A 21,507-nucleotide genomic window follows, 5' to 3' on the forward strand; every position below is an offset into this window, starting at 1 on the left:
TAAATTATATAAATGTTTACTATATATTATTGAAAATGATTTGCACCATTTTTTTGTGTGTCTTTCTTGGGTCAAATTTGAAATGATATATAGAGAGAAAATAAAAAGTTAATTTTTATTAATATAAATAAAGAGTAATATATAAAAATAATAATTTATAAATAGTATAAAATAAAACAACTAAATTAAAATTTAGATATTAAATATTATGATAAATTCATAAATTTTTTAATCTTAATTAAAAAGTTTAGTGATTAAAAAAAACTAATTTAAACTTTATATAAAAATAGAAACAAGTTTGAATAAACTAAGTGATTAAAAAAAACTAATTTAAACTTTATATAAAAATAGAAACAAGTTTGAATAAACTAATCAAAGGAGTGTCAAAATGCATGTTTTTGTCTGTGTTTACGTTTGTGGTAGGGGTGAGAAAAATTATCGATTTTAAAGGTATATCAAAAATACCGGACCGTAATATATCGAAAATATCGATATTTAAGGTATACCGAAAAAAGGTAAGGTATGATACCATACCGAAATTATTGGTACGATAAAAGTATTAAATTTTTAAAATTTTGGTATATCGAAATATAAGGAAATAATATTTATAAGTTAAAAAATATATAAATATATATATAATACTTATAAGGAAATAATTAAATATATTTATATTAATTTAATTATAAAAATATAATTTTTGAATAATATCAAAATATAATTATACTGAAATATTATTTAATATATGCAATCTCTACATTATCGATGAGATTGATATTTTTTAAGATAATATATTTTTTAGGTATGCAATGTATAATATCGATATTGTACCGAAATTAAGGTATACTGAAATCAAGGTAAGATAAATGTATGAATTTTTTATATATTGAAATTAAGGTATCAAAATCAAGTATACTGAAATCAAGATAAAGATATGCATTTTTTGCCAACCGAAATTTTAGATAAGGTATAAGGTATTGATAAAACACTAAGTATACGTATTGACCCACTCTTAATTTGTCATCCTTAATTTAACTTGTGGTCCCATGTTTTTATTTATTTATAAATAATCAAGATAAAATCCCCTTAAAAATAGGATAAATCTAAGTAAAAAAAAACAATTCCTTATTCAAAATCATCAATTATAAAATATAAGAAATAAAACCCAATTAATTTATTTTTCTACTAATGTTACACTTTTCAACAATAAATAAGGAATCAAGTGGGGGAAGAGTCAAAGTTTGAAGTTGAGAAATGAGATGAAAATGGCCATTATCCCTTTATTCCCTTAGTAGTTGACCAGTGTTTGAGGAGCTGGTTAAGTGTTAGGTAAGGTCAGCAGGAGGAGGAGGAGATCCAATCGATTATTCACAGGCGTCTCTTTCTCTCTCTCTATTTCAATCCAATAGATTATCACAGCACCGTGAAAAAGCTCGCTCGTGCATGAATTCCGCACGACATACATCAACAACAGATGCAGGCAATCGGTAAATGTAATATACGATTCATCCCATGAAAAAGTTCAATTACTAAATAGAAGAAAAGTAGCTCAACGAAGCAACTATGGAAACTTCTGGTCAAAGTTAGCCATTTGAAGAATATAAAAAATTCTAAAGCGTCAGCGTGTTGAATTTCGTATTTTTTCTCCATTTTACAATCTAACCCTAGATAGATAGCCTTTAAGCATTTCTTCTCTTGGTATCGATATGGATTCTCTATCAGCTTCTTCCTTTTGCTAAACCGACTGGACTTCTATCTGGGTATACGATCGGATGGGAAACCCAATTGAGGTTTTAGCTGTAGAGGCCCTGGGATTAGGGTTTGATCTCACCTCTGATTTCCGGCTGAAATTCGCCAAGAGTTGCCCTGACGGCGGGAGTTTGGTGGAGTTAGACCAAACAAACAAACGGGACATTGTCATTCCAGGCATTGGTGTCACCATTCCTGATGTATCGGAGGATATAGGTTGCGATAAAGGGGATCGAGTCCGGCTTAAATCGGATGTTCTTGACTTTAATCAGGTGAAATATTTTCCGTTTGTCTTTTTTTTGTTTTGTTTTTATCACACTGTTGAAAAAGGAAGTAGTTTGAGTGGAAGTGGAACAAACAGTGGATAACAAAGTGAGAGCTTCCTTATATGGTCTCCCTCCATCTTCACTGTATAATAGAAAATTATGGAAATAGTACCTAATTTATCCAAATGAATGAATGAATGAATTGGTTCATGTCTCATTTGCATTTGCAGATGTCTGAGTTGCTGAACCAAAGATCTTCTCTACAAGGGAAAGTTCCATCTGGCTACCTCAATTCTGTGTTTGATCTAACTGGTTCATGGCTGAATGATGGAGAAGACACCAAATATCTTGCTTTTGATGGTTACTTTATATCTTTGTTCTATTTACATCTAAAAGCTTCTCCACTTATACTCCGAGAGAGCGTTAAGAAAGCAGTCCCTTCTCATTGGGATCCAGCATCCTTATCTAGGTCACTATCTTTGTTTTTTATTATCAATTTACTTGAAAGTGTTTGGATTTTAACCTTGTTTTTGTTGTTGGTAGATTCATCAAGACTTATGGAACGCATATAATTGTGGGAATGGCTGTGGGAGGTCAAGATTTACTTTGTGTGAAGCAAAGGCCATCTTCATCTATCCTGCCTGGTGAACTTAGAGGATATTTGGAGGATGTTGGAGATTGTTTATTTTCAGATGGAAAGAGTCCTTCTCTACTAGATATAAGATCAAGAAATGGAAAGCAGAAGGTGTTTGTTTACCTTTTCTACTACTTCAAATCCTTCTATTATTTGTATTTGAATTAAAGCTCATTAACGATGTTTATCGTTCTTCTCAGGTTCCTGAAGTCTTCAAACGAGTATTGCAGCCCCAGCCATTACAGTTCAACAATGTTACCGAAACTTCAAGCAAGGATGTAAGTCTGATTGCTCGAGCAGACTCTTGGCTATGTTTGAATGTGTATAATTGGAATTACCATTCAATTCTTATAGTGGGAGAAATCATGTATTTGCAATTCCAAATGGGAGAGGATGGAATTGAAACAGAAAAAAAATCATAAACATTCAATTCAATTCCATTATAATTATAATTCCTTATTTTAAGCCATAAACAAACAAAGGGTTTATAATTGTACCTCAATTTCAATTATAATTCTAGTTCCGCTTGAATCAAACATAGTATGAAAGTAAATGTTAATCCGTTGAATAAATTTTGAGCAGGGACTGACTATTATATTGTCCAAAAGAGGAGGGAATGTGTTTTCACAGAGCCACTCCATGTGGCTTCAAACGGTGGCTGCAAATCCAGACGCAATTCTCTTCAAATTTGTTCCCGTTACTTCTCTACTCACGGGTGTACCAGGAAGTGGTTATCTTAGTCATGCTATCAACTTATACCTACGCTGTAAGTTTCTATATAAAACTTTTGAAGCAGTTTGAATTCTTTTGTTTGATGGTTGTATTGTCTTCTGTTCTGTCAGATAAACCGACTCCAGAAGATTTGCAGTACTTTTTGGAGTTTCAAGTTCCTCGTCAATGGGCGCCACTTTTCTGTGAGTTACCTTTAAGACACCAACGGAGGAATACATCCCGCCCATCTCTACAGTTTCGGTTCTTGGGTCCGAGGATTCTTGTCAGCTCTAGTCAGGTCCGTACATTTATCATATTGGGCTTATTTAGAAACTGATATTTTGTCACAATCACCAAGTAAATGGTGGGAAAGAATATCATCTTGTTTCTGACCTTGCACTAAATGCGCATTTTGTTTCCTGACTCATTTTTCTTATTGTACTTTTAAAAATAATTAAAAGACTTCACACTGTAATTTCCTGATTAATTTCGTTGAGTTGTTAAATCATCTTTACACAATATTTTCTTTTTAAATTGCATATCATTAACAAAGTTAACCAGTAAATGAATACAAGAAGTAATTTGAGTCATTTTTTAAAAAGTTCATGAGCCTCCCACATGCTAAGGAAGCAAAACGAATTTTTGATGCTAGTTCAGTTAGCAAGGTTTTATCCACTTCTTTTAATTTTATTCTTAATATAAGAGAGTTGGTTAGGACAAATCATTTATTTTTCTTGACTTAGATTGACAAATTCCCTTAACTATAACTGATGAAAATGTTTGTCACAGGTTTCTAGCGAGAAGAAACCGATTTTAGGCTTGCGTTTATACTTAGAAGGGAAGAAAAGCAATGGGTTAGCAATACATGTCCATCATCTCTCAAGCATGCCAAATGTAATGACTTCCAGATTAGTCGATCCATCGAGATGCAAACCATGTCAATGGCGAGGTTCAGATGACTACGAGACCAGCAACCAATTCTTGGAATCCATTAATTGGAAAAGATACTCTAAGGTCTGCTCCACTGCAGTAAAACACGACCCTAACTGGATTCGCCAAGGAGAAACCGCCGGAGTTTTTATTGTGACAGGCTCACAACTTGTCTGTTCAGGGAAGTGGCCGAAATCTGTATTGCACCTAAAACTGCTTTTCACACACATACCAAACTGTACCATTAGGAAAACAGAGTGGGTTAGTGCGCCAGCTGGTTCCCGAAAGGCGAGTATTCTGACCAATTTGAGCACGACTTTCACGTTTACTCAGAAGACTGCTATTAATAATAATGCAGATGGTCCTAAGAATCAAGCTGCTAATCTGAATTCGGGAGTGTACCCATCTGGACCGCCTGTCCCGATTCGTTCTAAGAAGTTTCTAAAGTATGTTGATACATCCGAAGTGGTAAGAGGGGCACATGATAATCCGGGGCATTGGCTCGTGACAGCAGCTAAGTTGGTGGCCGAAAATGGTAAGATCCGATTGAATGTGAAGTTTGCGTTACTGGATTACGACGGTTAGAAGCAACAATGAGTTTTATTTTTATTTTATGTGACTTAAAAATGTTATAATATAAAGAGGGTGAATTTTAGGTTATAGTTTGTAGTAGTACATTTCATTGGTTGGTTTGCCCTAGATATTACCTATATACAAATGGTTTATTAGCAAGGCAGGGGTTTCTTGTGTAAAGACTGAAATTGTTGAGGGAGTAATTACATTACATTCAAATAATTTTATTCTGTTAGTTTAGAAAGAAAAATTAGTTTATTTTTTATTTTTTATTATTATTATATATATATATATATATATATAATTAATATTAAAAAGAATTTAATAAATAGAAATTTTATTGTTAATTTATTAGTTCTTACATAAAAAAAAAAAATTAGTGTTTAAATAGTGAAAATTATATTTGTAGAAAATGAATAATTTAAATAATAAAATCATATAATTGATTTGAAAATTAATCGTAAATCTTCAATCAATTAGCCTAGTTGATTGATTTGTTACTGACTTTTCATTCTCGACCAATTTTATAAATCAATTAGTCTAATTGATTGATTTGCTACTAACTTTTCATGTAGAATTATCTCTCAAATATGGAAAGTTAGTAGCAAATCAATTAGATTAACTAATTTGCTAATTGACCGAGAATGAAAAGTCAGTAACAAATTAATCAATTAGACTAATTAATTGAAAATTTACAATCAATAATACAATTTTATTGTTTAAATCATTCATTTCCTGTAAATGTAATTTCTTTTTGGACAAAAATCTTTCGAGACACGAATACAGACAAATTCGGCCGAGATATAAAGTGAAATTTTGAAATAATGTCCCACTTGTTTAACATTGTGAGTGATAAAATAGGGATAAAAAAATATTTAGGAAGTATAAGAAAATAATAAATATAATCATTTGAGTTTCCTCTAATGGCTATTTCTACCGTGGAGCGGAAAATTGTGAGCCAGTTTCTTCAAGATTTCTTCAAGATGAAAAAATACACTCTAATACCAACTCTAATACCAACTCTAATACCATGTAAAGAAAAATAGAATAGAGAAATTTTATTACTAGTTTATTAATTGTGTTTTCTTATCTAAGAAGTCTAGTACTTAAATAGTGAAAATTACATTTGCAAGAAAGGAAATGGTTTAAACAATAAAATCATATAATTGATTTTATAATAAGCATCAAATCTTCAATCAATTAATCTAATAGATTGATTTGTTACAATTTTTCATTCTCGATCAATTAGCATAAGAAAAAATTAGTCTAATGGATCGATTTGAATTGACTTTTCATATTCTACACAAAGTAACGACTTCATTTATTTATAATAGTATATATTTATAAAATTTTGTAATTATAAAAATTTAACTAGTTTATTTAAATAAGAATGGTTAGCCTTTTTTAAATAGTATAATTTTAAAAATGAACTCAAGATTTTAACTATGTAGAGACTTTGTATACATTAATAAATCAAAGTTTATATAAAAAATAGATACAAATTTATGGAAGTATTTCCTCTAAATGTGATTGAAGTTCGGGATATTGTAGTGTAACGATAAACTTGTTAGCAACCATTAAAGTTGTAAGCAAAGAAAAACTTTGGGAGCTCCAAAGTTAACAACATCTTTTCTCTTCCCTTGTTCTTCTTCAATGGCTTCTTCCACATCAGTAAAAACCCGCAAAAACTATATCAAACTTGACTGTGGAGAGCCGAGCAAACTTATGGCACATATTCTGTCCATACAAATGGGTTATTATATGCATTACTAAAAAATTTGGGTAAGGCTACAACCCAAAAAGAAAAAAAAAAGGTCTCAGGCACAAAACAAACTGCATTCCCTGCAAAAGGAAAACAATGAGATGTCACAACTTAAGGATCTAATCCAAATCATGGAAATATAAATCTCGACTTAAGCTTCTATATGTTCTCACCCCTTGTTCCTTTTTTTTTTCTTTACATAAAGCTTGAAAATAAATGCGTTTAAGGGGGGATTATAATGCCTATTTTGGTCTAAGTCTGAAATACCCCTAAAGTAGATCTCATCTGGTATTGCTTCCTGAAACATGCAAAATAATAGAAAATTAGTCCATCAGTAAATTCAATGACATGTGGCTGCTGACTTGGAATTTTTATTTTTGCAAATTCAGGGAGCAATATCATAAGAAGTTTACTTTAGGGAGCAAAAATAGGCACTATTCTCGATATATAAGGTGTTCCAAAACAGCACCGGTTCATCTTACCTTAACATGAAGTTCACCAATTGGATGTCTCTTAAGGAATTGGATTAGTTCCAAGTGAATCTGATTACTCTTTGGGAAAAAAAATCTCAAGATGCTACATGCAAATGACTTATCAAGCAGCTTCAGAACCAAATCTCTTGGCCAGTAACTCATCAAGTTGCCCATAATTAAGGGTGTTTGATTTGCTCAAATGATCACAAGGCAGTGATCTAATACATCCAAGAATGTGTTGAATGTCGGTATGCAGCCTATTTGAACAGCAATAAAGAACACTATGAGAAAGAAAAGAAAAACCCATAATGTTTCTACTAAAGCGAGTCCAATGAAAGCTAAAGGCTGTACCTTTTGTTGGCTTGTGGAGTGCTGATATCTAAGTTGGAAAATGCTTCTGAAATTTGAGAATGGAAAATCGTAACTACTTGCCTGAAAATAGCAAAAGTAAAATGGTTCCAATATCAGTAACGAAGTATCATCACCCTGCAGAAGAAAATTCATTGTTTACAAATTCTATTCAATAAAGTCTTTGTGCTTTCTTGTTAATTTTCATTTCATTATTTTCTCAGTTTCAACCTTCATATTCCACCATAAATAATGTGAGAGTTGGAATGAACACAAAGTCAATGACAACAATTCCTAAGCATTCATAGTTTTACATTAGAAACAAAATGAAAAATGGGAACCCTGAACATGTCTAATCAAAAGGATTTGATGGTTCTATGATTCACTAAGGAAAAGATCTAAATAGCTAGAGAGATAACTGCCATGATCTGGGGTACTAGCACATACAAAAGCAAGGGACTGATCTTCATAATCATAATCTATTTGGAACCACCCAACGCTGATACTGAATGTTTGTTTATAGGAATGCTTTGATTTGATGTTGAGAAACAATTCTTAAAGTGGAATCTAAAAAAATAAAAGATAAGTATTGGGCGGCAGGTAATTATTATGGATGATGTTAATTTGGAGCTTTAATTTAAAATTAGGAAAATGGAAACCACCTAAAGATATTTCAAGATAAGGTCAATGAAAAATAAACTAGCCTACACCTGAAAATTGCTTGAACGTCTGCTTCATGCAGATACCGGGACAATACTCGCTGAAGAAAGCCAACCTCCTGTGAGTAATCAACGCCAGATCAAATTGTTAATGCTAATAAAACATCAGAGAAGTATCGTATTTTATTTGTAAAATTTCAATAAGCAAGATGCAATTAAGGTAATGTTGTACAAACTACTGCATATGTAAAACCAATATCTCACAAGGTAGAATAATGAATGGTCAAACTTTTCACCTTCGTCAGGGACCGAGCAAATTGACTAGGTTGTGACTCAACATCCTCAGGCCTATTCCAACCTTCAATAATTTGGGGCAAACCACGAAGATGTGCCAACAACCTTTCTCTCATTATTTGTACCAGTTTTGTGTGTATCTCATCTCTGTGAACTTTATAGTCCTAAGAGTCAAAAAGCATATGCAAACTAGGATTAGATCATAGAAGGAAAAAGAACTAAGTAGTTATAACTTATAATAATCAGCTATTACTTTCCCCATATACTATTTGTTCATCGTAAAGTTGTATGAGCCATTCATGATATGACATTCAACCAGATGTGAATGTCCACGTAGCAGGTAGTCTCATATTACAATTATGAATTATGTTCATTATTCATACTAAAATTATTTTGCATATTTCACCAGAAAGAAGACGGCTTTTAGGAAGTTGAGCGTAAGGAAAGCAGGATATAATACTAGCTATTTGACCAATGTTCTATAGACTGAACTATTTGGTAGCTAAAGCTATAGAAAGCACCAAGTATTTAAATTCTCCGCTTTAGAGAGAAGATTTACTGATCTATTTTGCAGTATAAGTATTTATGTTCTCTTTCTCATCTATTGAGGGAGATGCTGAAATCTATCCTACTGATTGCACTTCACAATTAATGTTAATGATCATTTAACATACATGTTTCCTTTGTGGATAAAAAACTTATTTGAGTTTTAGATTGAAAAAAGGGGCAAATTTATATACATGAAACCTTTTCAATTGGAAAACCCGTATATTAATAAATGAGCAAAATTCACATGAGCTTTACTAATAAGGTATTACGGTGCAAAATTAACCATCCGTTAAATTAATGGAAATGAGTTAATAGAGTAAATAGTGGTTCTATAAATTATTGTAACCCAGCTGGTTCCCCTATTCTTCACAGAATTTGGGTAAATAGAACCATGTTTTACATCCATAAATTCCATTTTAAGGGTGCATTTGATAAAAGTATAAATGAAGTGTTGAATGTTGAATACTGAATTTTAACGGTAGAATGAGTTATCTCAGTAAAAAATAAATAATAAATAAACCAAATGAAAATATCTAATATTTTTGGTATTTAGTAAATATATTGATTACACAAAATGTGGACCTTTTAAGTTTTTTTGAAGGTAAACTTTTCATTAAAAAGAAAGAACGTGAGGAACATTCAAGATTACATGGGAGGGGTGGAGAGAAAAATGGAGAACAAAAAAAAAAAGCAGAGCAAGAAAATGTGGAACTAATATTGAGAAAATACTTAAAAAGACTATTTATTACCCTTAAATTGTTTAATTTCCCCTTATTAAATTGTCTTTCGGATGGTTTCACTAAATTACCCCAGATTTTTTTAGCTTAATTTGAGTTGAATCTGAATAATTAAGTGATATTAAATAGCAATTATCAAATCAAGTTAATTCAAATAAACATTAAGTGAAAAGTTATCTTATCAAAACCACCTTAATTTGACAAATAGTTGATTTTAAACCTTTTAAACAGATCATGTGTAGTTTTGCTCCTTTATCATGGATATTTTTGACACCATTGAAAAAGTTCATGCATAAATTCTCCCCATTTATTCTACATGGCTTTATTCTGGCTTTGTATAATGATCAAGTATCTCAATATTTTCTTCTCTTGAACCAGTCAACCTTACAAATCTACTGCCAATAAATTATCAATCATTGGCATGCTGCTTAAGGAAAAAACTAATGAATGTAGTCCAAATCAAATACTTCCAACCTCAATTAGGAAACATCATTATTTCTGTCATATTCCTGTTCACACAAAATATCTAGGTCACTACAATACAAATTAAAGAAAGTTTCACATTAACCTATTAGTCCATTCACATAATTGACTATTATAAGATATATGTTCATAAACTACCCAATTATTTATTTTTAGCTTTCTTTACACATTGAACGTGTAGACTTGTTGAATTCATGCAAGCATATTTATTTAACAGCAATTGAATTAGGTCATACTTAGGTTACCTGTTCTACACGATCAATCTCTGGTAGCAGCAAAGCCTTCCGTGTATCAGGTACTTTGATTAAAAGCACTCTCCTGATTTCTTGGTTACATACAAGCAATTATCGTCATATTGCATGTAGAACAATGCAGTAACAGGAAAAAATGCAAGCGATGCATTTGCCAGAGTATGTCTAGAAGATTGCCTAATAATTTAATATTGATGCAATAGTAAGCTACAGATAAAGACTAATATTTTGGGGTATTATGCCCTATCAGGAAAACACAATCCCTTATACAAGGACATGCATATTACTGGAAGACTGATAACTAACTTATGAAGGTAATGTATTACTTTAGAGGCATCACCTACCAGGAATAACAGCATGTATAAAACTGATGGCCTGACTTGCAAGTGCCAAGTGCTTCGAATTAATTGATTTCAGACCAGACACCTGCAGTTCATATCCAATAGGTGCACACAAGTCACTAAAACATAGAAATAGCATAATGGAAAAGTTGAGCAAAATAAATGATGAACAAGGTTAATTTAAGAAGTTCAATTTCAGGAACAAGAGTCTCAACTCAAAAACTAAAGATTTCATGTTCTACTTCAGATGATCTTATGCATATCAAATAGAGCAAATTCTTAGAATCCATTATACAACGATGAAAGTTATTATTAACATGGGTTTCATAGGATCAGAAACCAGATAGAAAATGAAAGAAAGATGAGCAAATTATATAAAATGAGAGTTGGGCTAAAACAAGTCCATTGCCATAAAAATGTTGACACCTGGCATAGATAATTGTGTTATTAAACATATATATCCTGATGCCCATATTTTATTAAGATATTACTTTATTTGATAGACATATATACATGTTTACATACACTTCATAATAAAAGTGTCCAAGGATTTTGAAAATTTTTCATCATGGCTAGTTGTAAAACCTGATATGTTGGTTGAATCATGTCAAGTATTTAGTACATATTGCAATTAAGACTCGCGATTTAATAAATATAAGCATCTGTCTGCTTGTGTATACCAAAAACTGAATGGAGTGCTTAAACCCAAAAGAAGTGAATCGAGATTGTATAATCACAATAAAGGTTTGAAAGAAGTACCTGCATGGCACCAGCACCAAGAACAAGCTGACAAGTCCTTGTATTGAAAAATTTTAAGATTTCAACAGCCCGGTGAACAACTTCTGAAGAGAGTGCTGGCAAGCAGTTGTTCATGTCAACATATTCTGACAACGTCTTCAGCAAAATCAATACACTGAAAGAAACATGTCCAAACAGATTATGAGATTCTCTTGACATTTCAGGAAGTTACTAGCCCAAATTCAAAAGAAAAAAACTCAAGACATGACAAGAACATGTGAGGGAGAAGGAGAGATAAAAAACGGAATACAAAATACAGTAAGTTAGATTCCTATCAATTTTCAAAGAGATCCCACCCTGTGCAAATTCAAAATAACAAAAATACTAACCTGTTTACCAAGTGATAATTAAGGCCTTTGAATGAAAGTGCCTTGCCTTGTTCAACCGTAATACTGCTCTTTTGAGGGGAAGACATACCGGCATTGGTTTGGATGTCACCAGAAGCAGCCTCGGAAGGTGGAGATTGCACCTGTGTACAACCATCTGAAGAGGTCGATACGGACTGGGCTTGGTCATTATGCTGGTCAGAACTTAGTGAGCCAGAAGCAGTCCTGACAGGGGCACCCTTTACATCGACTACCTCTCCATTACTTGTTGCAAAACTATCTTCAGCATCATCTGAATGCTCAATGTCTAAAGCCTCTGAAGAGAGCAGTGAATTTACAAGCACCTGAAATTCATCAGGAATTCCCTCCACTTCAGTCCATTTTTCCTGATCGAGCACTGCCCTGATTTTTGACATCTAATAATAATAAGAATTGTTAGTTAAAGAGTGACAATACAGACTAGCACGACTAAACAAGCTATGGAAATGTCAAAAAGACCAGGCACTAACCCGAGATTCATGCTGAGAATCAACGAAAGCCTTTGCCTGTGACTGCAGTGTCCCACGTATGCTATAACCCAACCTCCCACCAATCTGTTTATGATAAGATATATCAGCATTATAATCAACAAAATGATGTAGAATGATTCTACAAATGATTTTAATTCAGGTAAAAGAAAAGAAATGATTAATCTGAAGAACAAATATTTCTGTTAACTAACAAAGATTGGAATGAGAAAAATTTGATGGTCTTACCTTCTCAGTCATAGTAATAAATTCCTGGGTGATGTTATAAAGGTTTATGAACTCCACTAGTCTCAACTTTGGATGAACAGTTGCACGGACCCCGATAAGCTTGGCCCATCTTCCATGAGCAGCATCACAGGCTGCGAACACTGCTTCAGTGTTTTCCCGCAGTACATCAGCTCTGGTGAGGAATAATACATCATCAGCAACACCAAGAGTTAGTAACACTTACAAGATTCTTGGCGAAGATCCAATAATAATATTCAAGATATTGACCATAAAGTATTATACAGTATCATTAAGATTTCAACAGCATATCTAGTAGAAAAACAAAGGAAACTCCCAGATCTACAATACAAGACCATATTTGAGCAGTTGGTTGTACCTTTCTTGTAACAAAAGCTTGTCCTTATAATAAAGAAGAACAATGCATATCTTGTAAGCAGTTAATTCTTTAACAAACTTGTGTTGTTTCACAAAAAGAACACCATGTGATATTCATTGATGTAAACATTTATGCAGAGGATCTAAGATGTGAAGCTTCCATATTGAACATAATAATGAAAAATAACATAAAGCTCCACTCTTTTAATATAATGAATTTCTTCATAAACTTACAGTTTATGTTAAGTGTGTTGTATTGAATTGGGGGAAATTTTCAGATCAAGAGATAGTGGAAAACAGATAACAATCATTTCCATAATTATTATTAAGCTACGTGTTGCTATCACGTAGACAAAGTTGAAAATGGCACCTGAAATTTTTAGAAATGCTGGGTGAACTAGTTAGGTGGCTGGTCCTCCCCTGAAGAGACGATACATTAGTTGCATTGTTTGGAGAAGACCTCAGCAGCAATGAACTATCTTGACCAGCTGTATTCTCTGCTGCTGCTGCCCCAACAGCAATTGTATCATTTGCATTAAGGTTACTCATAATCCATTCTATAGACTTCTTTACTTCAGCAGCCCTAACCAAGTGTATCTGCAATGAATAATAAGGGGAAAAAGACATTGAGATTGCTTCATGGTGAAAAGATTGCTACAGGATACAATGCTCATGAAATGATTGACAATAAAAGATACAAAAAGGTAAATCTAAAACTCCAATACATAAATATAAATTTATGCAATCTTGATTCAGTAAAGGAGTTAATAACTGAATGACAGACCGAAGTGACAAAAACACATGGGTACCTAGGTATTATTCGTTGAACCTTTGTGGGATCATACCAGAGCATGTATTGCAATCTCAATCAGTTCTGGTGTATCCTCAAGGCTCAAACATAAGTATAATAAACTAAATATCTTGGCTTCAAGTTTGAGATGGTAGAAAGACAATTATATGGTATACATCACCTGCACAATAGAGAAAATTGCCCCCAAAAGAATAACAAAGCTTTCAGATGACAGACTTTTTAGCTTGCTTGCTAGGGATGAGCCTCCACCTGAGGTGTATGCAGGTATACTTGGTCAATGAGTAGTTGATTATTACATATGAATGATATAGAAAAGCACTTTTATATTCAACCTACCATCTGTATCTCCTACTCGTTCTCCAGCTGTTACATCAGGGTCAAAAGGTCGAGCAAGAAGAAAAGGAAGAAGTTCTGCAACTGCTGTCTTGATGGAATTTTTCATATCAGCTGTAAGTGTATCACGATATATTCTCAATACATGGGGGATTCTGCCCTGAAAGTAATCAGCACACCATTAGATTTCACAAATTGTATATCATTAACTTCAATTCTCCAAGCTGGAGGATCTCAAGGTAATCATACTAACATGAGTAATGAGCATTCAGAATGAAATGAAGTTTTTGAAAAAGCTTGAAGAAAACAAAAATTCTAGTAATGTCTTTTGGAAAAAAAAAAACTATATATGCACAGTGAAGGGCATTAACCCTAAGTAAGCAACATAAGATTAAACTGATCAGCAGAAATGTGGTGAACCAGGAAAGGGAAACGGAAATTTTGAGCTTTAGAAAAGAAGACTACAAGAATTAAATAATGCCTTAAAAGATCTTTTACCATCACAGTTGGCTTAAAATTGAGATGCATCCAAAGCTATCAAATGCATTCAATGGAACACATCTGTTCATTACTAGTTGCATTTAATTCATCACCTTATTCATAACACATGGAGGTCATATATTTATAGCTTCCTACTGCTAGACCACACATAAACTTACTGTTCTTAGCAATCCAATTATATGAGGAAGAAGGCAGTCACTGAAGTTGGACAACTCTTCTTCATCCAACACAACCTGTCACATGTAATCCAAGAAAATGTTATTGCACATTTCAACAAATGATTTACTCCTACAAATGGAAACACTAAATATTAGAATGGAGAAAAACACAAACAGTAGAAAATTAGAGTTGCTGCTAGTGAAAATAAGCTTCATATGAATCTCATCCACATAATTGGATTTCAAATTATAACATGTCTTTCATTTCTTGGCAGCAGATTAAATATAATGCCTAGAACAGGATTTTCAAAGTTCTGTTATATCCTAAATGTGTTTCACTTAATACCACCACATTGATGATAACTGGCCATTCTTCTTCAAAGCAGTACAGTGAACAATTGACGGACTGCTTGTAGAATACTTCCACAGAAAACATTGGTCTGCTTTAAGGTGAAGGAGATAATACAGGATAGGTTATCTGTAAAGAATTAGCTCTGCTCCTCCATACATCTCACAAAAATATTCTTCAGTATATTGTTGAGGTATCTCAAGTAAAAAATATTGTAACAAAAACATACCAACATATATGTAGGTATGAGATTAAGAAAAATATAATAAATAAATAAAATCATGTAGTTATCTATGCCTTCCTTACTTCAAGTTTTCTATTTGTAGGTACACTTGCCCCTGCTTTTGCTTTTGATAGTATGAGAACATCCTTATTCCCGGAACCAGATATAGCTGTATGAATAAATTCTGCTGAAAGAATACTACAGAATGAATTTGATAAGTCATGTAGAACACTTTATGGTTAAACAAGCTTAGTGCATAAAGATGCAGATGCAGTTTCCATTTCCAACATGTAGAGTTTGTGTGTTAGAAATGGACTTAAGAACTAGAATGACAATCATGAAGAACAAGTGAATGAGAAATATAAATTAAGCAGCATAAAACCTACAAGTTTCTTTTTGAGGGTAGTAATTTCTTCACTGTATGAGTCAGTCATCAAAGCACATTTCAAACATGGAAAGAAGGAAAGTAAACACAACTGTCATTATAGCAAATGCAAAAAGTTCATATATAAAACTTATAAAACTTTTAAATCAAATAAAACTTAAGATCTTCAGTAGGTCAGAACTACCGAAAATCAGACTGTTGAAGAACTCAAGAACCTGTCCTACTTATTGGAGATTTGAATCATGTAGGTATTATATTTGATGACTATAAGTTCATCCTCTTCACCCAAAACATATCCACTCAAACCAGTTAAATGTTGATTTGATACTAGTATGCAAACCAAGTATGCTTGAGTAAGATTCAACTAGACATTTCACATATCTTGCTAACTTACTAGTTACTAACATGTCAAATGGAGGATCTGGATAACAAAATCAATCAAATATGCAACTTTGGATTGTCTTGTCAATGAATTTAGTAAAATTGTATGGATAATAGGGTGTAGATAAGTGTGGAAAATAGCCCATAAAGGAAATCTAGTTAAGTGAACATCTAAATACTATGATAAAAAAGTAAAAAGGGGGAAAATGGAAGAGCCTTCCAAGACGCATTTACAAACATAAAACATAATTATGGGGGGACATCCAAAGTCCACAAAAGTGGCCAAACCAAAATGATAGCAGGCAACTAGGTTTTGCTTCTTGCAAGTATTCATTATGTAAAAAAATGTAATCATGTGATTCCTAAGTCAAATGTATGTTTTTCTAAAAAAAAAGTCAAATGACAGTAAAAAATCCTCATGTAGAATGGTATATCATATTTTCTAGTAGAAGTACATTTTCTCCACCATTAAAAAAACTTTCCCTGTCCACAAAGATTAATAAGACTCATGACCCGAGAAAAAATGGTAACTGAAGGTTCCTCACATTTCAACCTCAACACATAAATTATCAATGCTTAACCAATGATAAAAGGAACAAGATAAATAACATCAACGTTTTGTGAATTAGCTTACGTGTTTATGGAATCCATTGAAGTTGCTACATGATCGCGAAGGTGACGAAAACAATGAAGGCCAGTCAACTCGTCACCATCCTGTTAATCAAAAGAGGATTATAATCTAGAATCTAGTGGTAATGAAAAGTTTTAATTCTATGTTTTATGAACTGGATTCAGGGAGCAAAACCATCAAGGTTTAAATTTACAAATAACTACTCTCTCAATGAAGTCCACACTAACCATTCAACAAAATTCCACACCAACCATCTTGACAATAAAGTGATTATTCTGGAAAAACAAGATAGTAGAGTATGTCTTGTAGCAAGGACACTAACCATGATAAATTACAAGACAAAAGAGAGAAATAAATACAGTAAATTAATCACCCAACATCTATAAATAAGACACAATCCAAGAATTAAATGACTTACTGATTTTTATAAAATATCCAAGGTTTAATTAGGCAATTTTTAGATATCCACAGGGTTTTCTAAATGCGTATTCCCATACTTATCCAATATAGTCATTCTATATTAATTTGTTATAATATATTATATCTATCCACCACTCATGCAAACAAAAGTATTATAAAATAATTGTGGTTCCTATCTTATAATAGCATAAACTTTTAGGACATTTGGTACCTAGTGTAAATCAAATGAGGTGAACAAGCATCCAAACCTCTCTGAATTATTCTTCTTTAACACTGCTTTCTAAAGCTAGTGCCAATTTTTCTTATCCAGACAACCCACAAAATAGAGAGTGATATTCTTCAAAGTTCCTTCACCACTTTACAAAGGCCAATGAATGTACTTGTTCCCCATGCTTTAGAAGTTTTTACTAACCAAAGATTCACCTCTTGGTTGTAAATCATGAAGTATCAGATTTGATTATTGAAATGCAGTCTGACCAAAGCAACCGTGTTGCTGACATAATTCTCACTTCAATTCAATGCAGCTTATATATTAAAAACAAAATCTCATTTCAACATATTGTTCAAATTCTCTTCCTTTATATAATCCTTGTCCTAATTCTAAACAGAACGCCTTCTTAAGCCCATGTCCTATATCACCATATGAATTCTTGTATCAAACTGCACCTCCACATCCTCCTTACCTGCCCATGAATTGAACCCCTCCAGTAGGCTAATGGAAATAATAGCAACGACACTGAAGATTATGTTATAAAATTCTAGGAATAGTACTGAATGAAATATTATTATATAAAGGTCTTGGGTCAAAAGGGCTAAAACTAAATTAAGGAAGAACTTATCATATGGATAAAGGATGTTTTTTGGATAAACCTCCACAAATGTAGGCATGCAACGGAAAGATGAGATCAGATCAACAATCTTTGGGAGCAAAGTAAACCAAAATCAGAAACAAAACAAAAGGAAAGGACCATAATTGATAGATATATACCAGCAACTGCTTCAAATCATCAGTGACATCTAAAGCTCCAGCACAGTCTGCAGATCCAACAAGCTGCATATAGAAATGAATGAAAAGAAATGTTTGGGTTATAATACAAAGAGAAGTCGCTCAAATGAATTTGACATATAAGGAGGTTTAATAAACATCCAAATTTTCTCTATTCCAAATAAAACATCATCCAATATAAACCAAATTGGAGCTTGAACTTTAAACAAGATTTTGAAATAAGGGCTCCAACTTTTTTCAGCACAATAAATTTCACTGAACTTGAACAAGGTATTAAATTAGGGGTCAAACTTACATACAGAAATCAATAAAGGCTTTTACAACATAATGTGAGTAACATCATTATTTACAAGGACCACTTTACAAATGTATTTAGTTGATAGATCTATTTTTAAAATTTTAAAACTTAAGGATTAATAACATTTTTTTCTCCCCTCTCCAACCTTCGCTGCGACATAGATGATTGCTACCAATGAGGTTCCCGGGGTGGCATCAGTGATGATGATTGTGATCTCCAGGAGACTCTGAATGTCAATTTATTGGATCTTAGATTTGTAAAATCCCTTCTCTTTTGTTGAGGTAGTAGTCTTGGACTTTTCTACACGTCAATTAGCTCTTCATTGATGTTTGAGGCCCTCATTTATCTAAGATAACCTATTCTTCTTGTATCGAGAAGCAATACAATTCATTTTTATTTCTCTAACCACCCTCAATCACCACTAATCCGAGCTTGCAAGAACCTTCCTCAAAGGGATTGATGTTGCTTTTATAAGAATACTCGTAAAGAAGGTCAGATCACGACTAACTTGCCCAATTGGTCATCAGGGACCTTTTTATTTTTTTGGATAAGTTTCCTTGATCACACAGAACCAGCTATTACTAAAACATTACTAATTCATGCTACCTATTCTAGAACGCTAGGTATGAGAGGAGACATGATGCATAGGGGTCCTCTTTCATGAAAGATCGGACAATGTATGGTAGAACTCATTAGCATTCTCATTTTGTACAACAAGATTCAGCTTACCATGCTATACCGGAACTACTACATGTCAACTGGTTTTAGATACTCAATTGAATTGTTAATTCTTAGCATTGATATCTTGTTTTAATCAAATTTTGAACTATTCGAACTAAATGAGTTAGGCTGCAAAGCAGCTGAGTTAAGGGAAAGCAGAAGCAGCTTCTTCGTTCAATGGAGCGGGACAATCTCCTTCCAGCTAGGCTACTACATTTTCATGTTTTCATTTCCAGGCAAGACAACTCAATAATGAACACAAAAACAGATTTTGAAGCTGCTTCCAAATCATGACTATGAGTGATTTAAGACCTTGGAAATTCAGTATAATAAGCATTGTGTAAGGTCTTGAAAACCCACATAAGTTTGTTTACCCTGAAAACTAATTAGGATGTGATAGCATGCTCAGTTAATGAAAAATAGTTTCAACCGCAATGAAATTTTACAAGGTGTCCATAATGGTTAAGGACTTTGCTGGGTTTAGTAGTCACAGTCAGCTAGTAACTAGTTTTAAAAAACCAAGAAAACCAGCTTGTGGCTTGTTCTTATATAATAAACTGTGTAAACGGTAAACAAATTAAAAATAGTAATGTTCTTTTGATAAATAGAGTTGTAAGGAGTTACCAGTTTCAATGTTGAAAGAGCTTGATTGACATATAAGATTAGACACAATTTCTGATGCAAAGCCACAAAGTTATTTCTCATGGCATTGAACTCCTGGATACGCTGTGCCGAAGCTACCAAAGCTGCATCCAAGAGCCTTATTGTCTCCTTTAATCCCCTAATTCGAGTGCAACCTTCCACTATTTTCATATTTAGATCTTGCAACTGCCCCTGCGCCTCAAAAAAGGAATTAGACCTCAAAGCGATCTCCTTCACCAAGTGAAACTCAACCACATCCAGATGTTGGGACAGCTTTTCCTGCAACACAACATTCTCTGATACAGTTGAGAATGGACATGCAGCTCCAAATGTCGCTCCATCCTCCAATGCAAAGTCCTCCTTGAAATACAATGCTGGTACCTCCCTCAAGCAAGCAACCAGAGCTTCTCCCGGACCTCCACTGGTCTCAAAATCAAGATACTCTTTACTCCTATGTTCCTGAATATCAGCAAATCGACTGTGAGATTCAGAAATCGTAGCCAAATATGGCTGGAAATCAATTCGGCCGACTTCGGAGCCAGGCTTATTTGCTGATCCAGATAAAGGAGCAAATTCTGGCACAGAAACAGCAGTCGAAGAAGAAAACCATCCAACCCATGAAGCATCCGAACCATAAACGCCAGACTTTCCACCATGAGGATTATTAAGTATTGAAGCTAAGCTTTGGTTATTGGCACTAACATCTGAGATCGATTTAGACAAAGGAGGGTCATTTCGACCAAAACTAGAGCTTTTCTGAAAACTATTGCAGCTAGTGCTATATTGGTCGAAAAACCTTCCCGATTGGGAAGGCTGAGAATCCATGCTCAAGAAGGTTCGTAAAACATGAAGTAGAAACCCTCACAATCAATTCAAACCCATAAGTCTGTTTGTAAATTGTAACGGTGAACAAAAACTCCTAATTCCAATGGATTGTGGCTGATTAAACCCTCAAGGAATCAATATTACAGAAGCTCAATAGCAATTGTTCTGCAATGGGAGGCAATTGAGTGTGTGTATTTGAGATCGCAGAGGGCGTCTTCTTCGTCTAGCTGCCTCCTCTGATTTTGTGAGTCTCTTCTCCGTCTTCTCCCTCCAGCTTAGCTTTGATTTGGGATCTAGACGGGGACTGAATCGGACAGAATGTTATAACTACCAGATCAACCGGCCGGTTTATCTTTCCGCCATATTTAATCATGTGATATGATGATTAGAGATATAAAGGATTTGTTAAATTGATTTGAGTAAATTTTAAACTATTAGGTTTCTTTTAAAATTTTTAACAAGTTTATCGGTTCAATTGTTACTAAATTCACCAACATAACCATTGAGTTCGGTTTAACTGTATCATAAATAGTCGGTTAAACCAACCACTAAACCGATTAGTAATTTTTAAACGATTTACAATGTTTTATTAAAAGAAATCCTAAGAAAAGAAACTTGCATGAGTATAATATTAAGGCAAAAACAAACTTTTGTTTTAACAAACGGAATTGACAAAAATAAAAATTCCACACACGAAAAAAAAAAACATAAGTACAACAATAATAAAAAAAAACAAACAATCGAATAACCAAGAGTTTTCATATCGCCTTGAAATCGCAAAGATGAGTGACTTCATTATAATCGATGCTTCAA

The 21,507-nt window shown here is 33.2% G+C and overlaps 2 protein-coding genes across 4 annotated transcripts; one reads left to right on the forward strand and one right to left on the reverse strand.

Moving 5' to 3' along the window:
• The first annotated feature begins 1,263 nt into the window (after positions 1 to 1,263).
• On the forward strand, positions 1,264 to 5,092 carry LOC124944076 (MACPF domain-containing protein At1g14780-like). Its single transcript, XM_047484737.1, has 7 exons — positions 1,264 to 2,018; positions 2,243 to 2,481; positions 2,556 to 2,757; positions 2,847 to 2,924; positions 3,229 to 3,412; positions 3,489 to 3,655; positions 4,147 to 5,092. Exons 1-7 carry the CDS (start codon positions 1,770 to 1,772, stop codon positions 4,870 to 4,872), a joined length of 1,845 nt encoding a protein of 614 aa, XP_047340693.1. The 5' UTR covers positions 1,264 to 1,769; the 3' UTR covers positions 4,873 to 5,092.
• A 1,314-nt stretch (positions 5,093 to 6,406) lies between these two features.
• Positions 6,407 to 21,016, reverse strand: LOC124945082 (vacuolar protein sorting-associated protein 54, chloroplastic-like). Of its 3 annotated transcripts, XM_047486579.1 has the most exons (20): positions 19,852 to 21,012; positions 18,192 to 18,254; positions 16,787 to 16,866; positions 15,470 to 15,584; positions 14,815 to 14,889; positions 14,159 to 14,315; positions 13,983 to 14,071; positions 13,382 to 13,608; positions 12,637 to 12,808; positions 12,391 to 12,474; positions 11,885 to 12,297; positions 11,517 to 11,670; positions 10,761 to 10,842; positions 10,411 to 10,490; positions 8,399 to 8,560; positions 8,154 to 8,221; positions 7,447 to 7,527; positions 7,105 to 7,352; positions 6,796 to 6,920; positions 6,407 to 6,702 (listed from the first exon to the last, which is right to left on the reverse strand). In XM_047486579.1, the coding sequence occupies exons 1-18, from the start codon at positions 20,692 to 20,694 to the stop codon at positions 7,217 to 7,219; spliced, it is 3,081 nt and encodes a 1,026-aa protein (XP_047342535.1). In that variant the 5' UTR covers positions 20,695 to 21,012; the 3' UTR covers positions 6,407 to 6,702; positions 6,796 to 6,920; positions 7,105 to 7,216. The 3 variants fall into 3 exon arrangements, with proteins under 3 accessions (XP_047342535.1, XP_047341782.1, XP_047306363.1); XM_047485826.1 differs by having other exon boundaries at positions 6,407 to 6,920; XM_047450407.1 differs by lacking the exons at positions 6,407 to 6,702; positions 6,796 to 6,920; positions 7,105 to 7,352; positions 7,447 to 7,527; positions 8,154 to 8,221 and having other exon boundaries at positions 8,423 to 8,560; positions 10,411 to 10,483; positions 19,852 to 21,016.
• Positions 21,017 to 21,507: the final 491 nt, after the last annotated feature.

The sequence above is a fragment of the Impatiens glandulifera genome, chromosome 1 (assembly GCF_907164915.1).
Source record: "Impatiens glandulifera chromosome 1, dImpGla2.1, whole genome shotgun sequence".
NCBI classification, from domain to species: Eukaryota; Viridiplantae; Streptophyta; class Magnoliopsida; order Ericales; family Balsaminaceae; genus Impatiens; species Impatiens glandulifera.

Excerpts from the sequence above, each read along its gene's own strand:
- LOC124944076 (XM_047484737.1), top strand. The coding sequence starts at position 1,770 with ATGGGAAACCCAATTGAGGTTTTAGCTGTAGAGGCCCTGGGATTAGGG. Across the intron at positions 2,482-2,555 it reads GATCCAGCATCCTTATCTAG|ATTCATCAAGACTTATGGAA; the intron begins GTCACTATCTTT and ends TGTTGTTGGTAG. Across the intron at positions 2,758-2,846 it reads CAAGAAATGGAAAGCAGAAG|GTTCCTGAAGTCTTCAAACG; the intron begins GTGTTTGTTTAC and ends CGTTCTTCTCAG.
- LOC124945082 (XM_047486579.1), bottom strand. The coding sequence starts at position 20,694 with ATGGATTCTCAGCCTTCCCAATCGGGAAGGTTTTTCGACCAATATAGC. Across the intron at positions 12,298-12,390 it reads ATTCTCAGCATGAATCTCGG|ATGTCAAAAATCAGGGCAGT; the intron begins GTTAGTGCCTGG and ends TATTATTATTAG. Across the intron at positions 7,528-8,153 it reads GACGTTCAAGCAATTTTCAG|GCAAGTAGTTACGATTTTCC; the intron begins GTGTAGGCTAGT and ends TGCTATTTTCAG.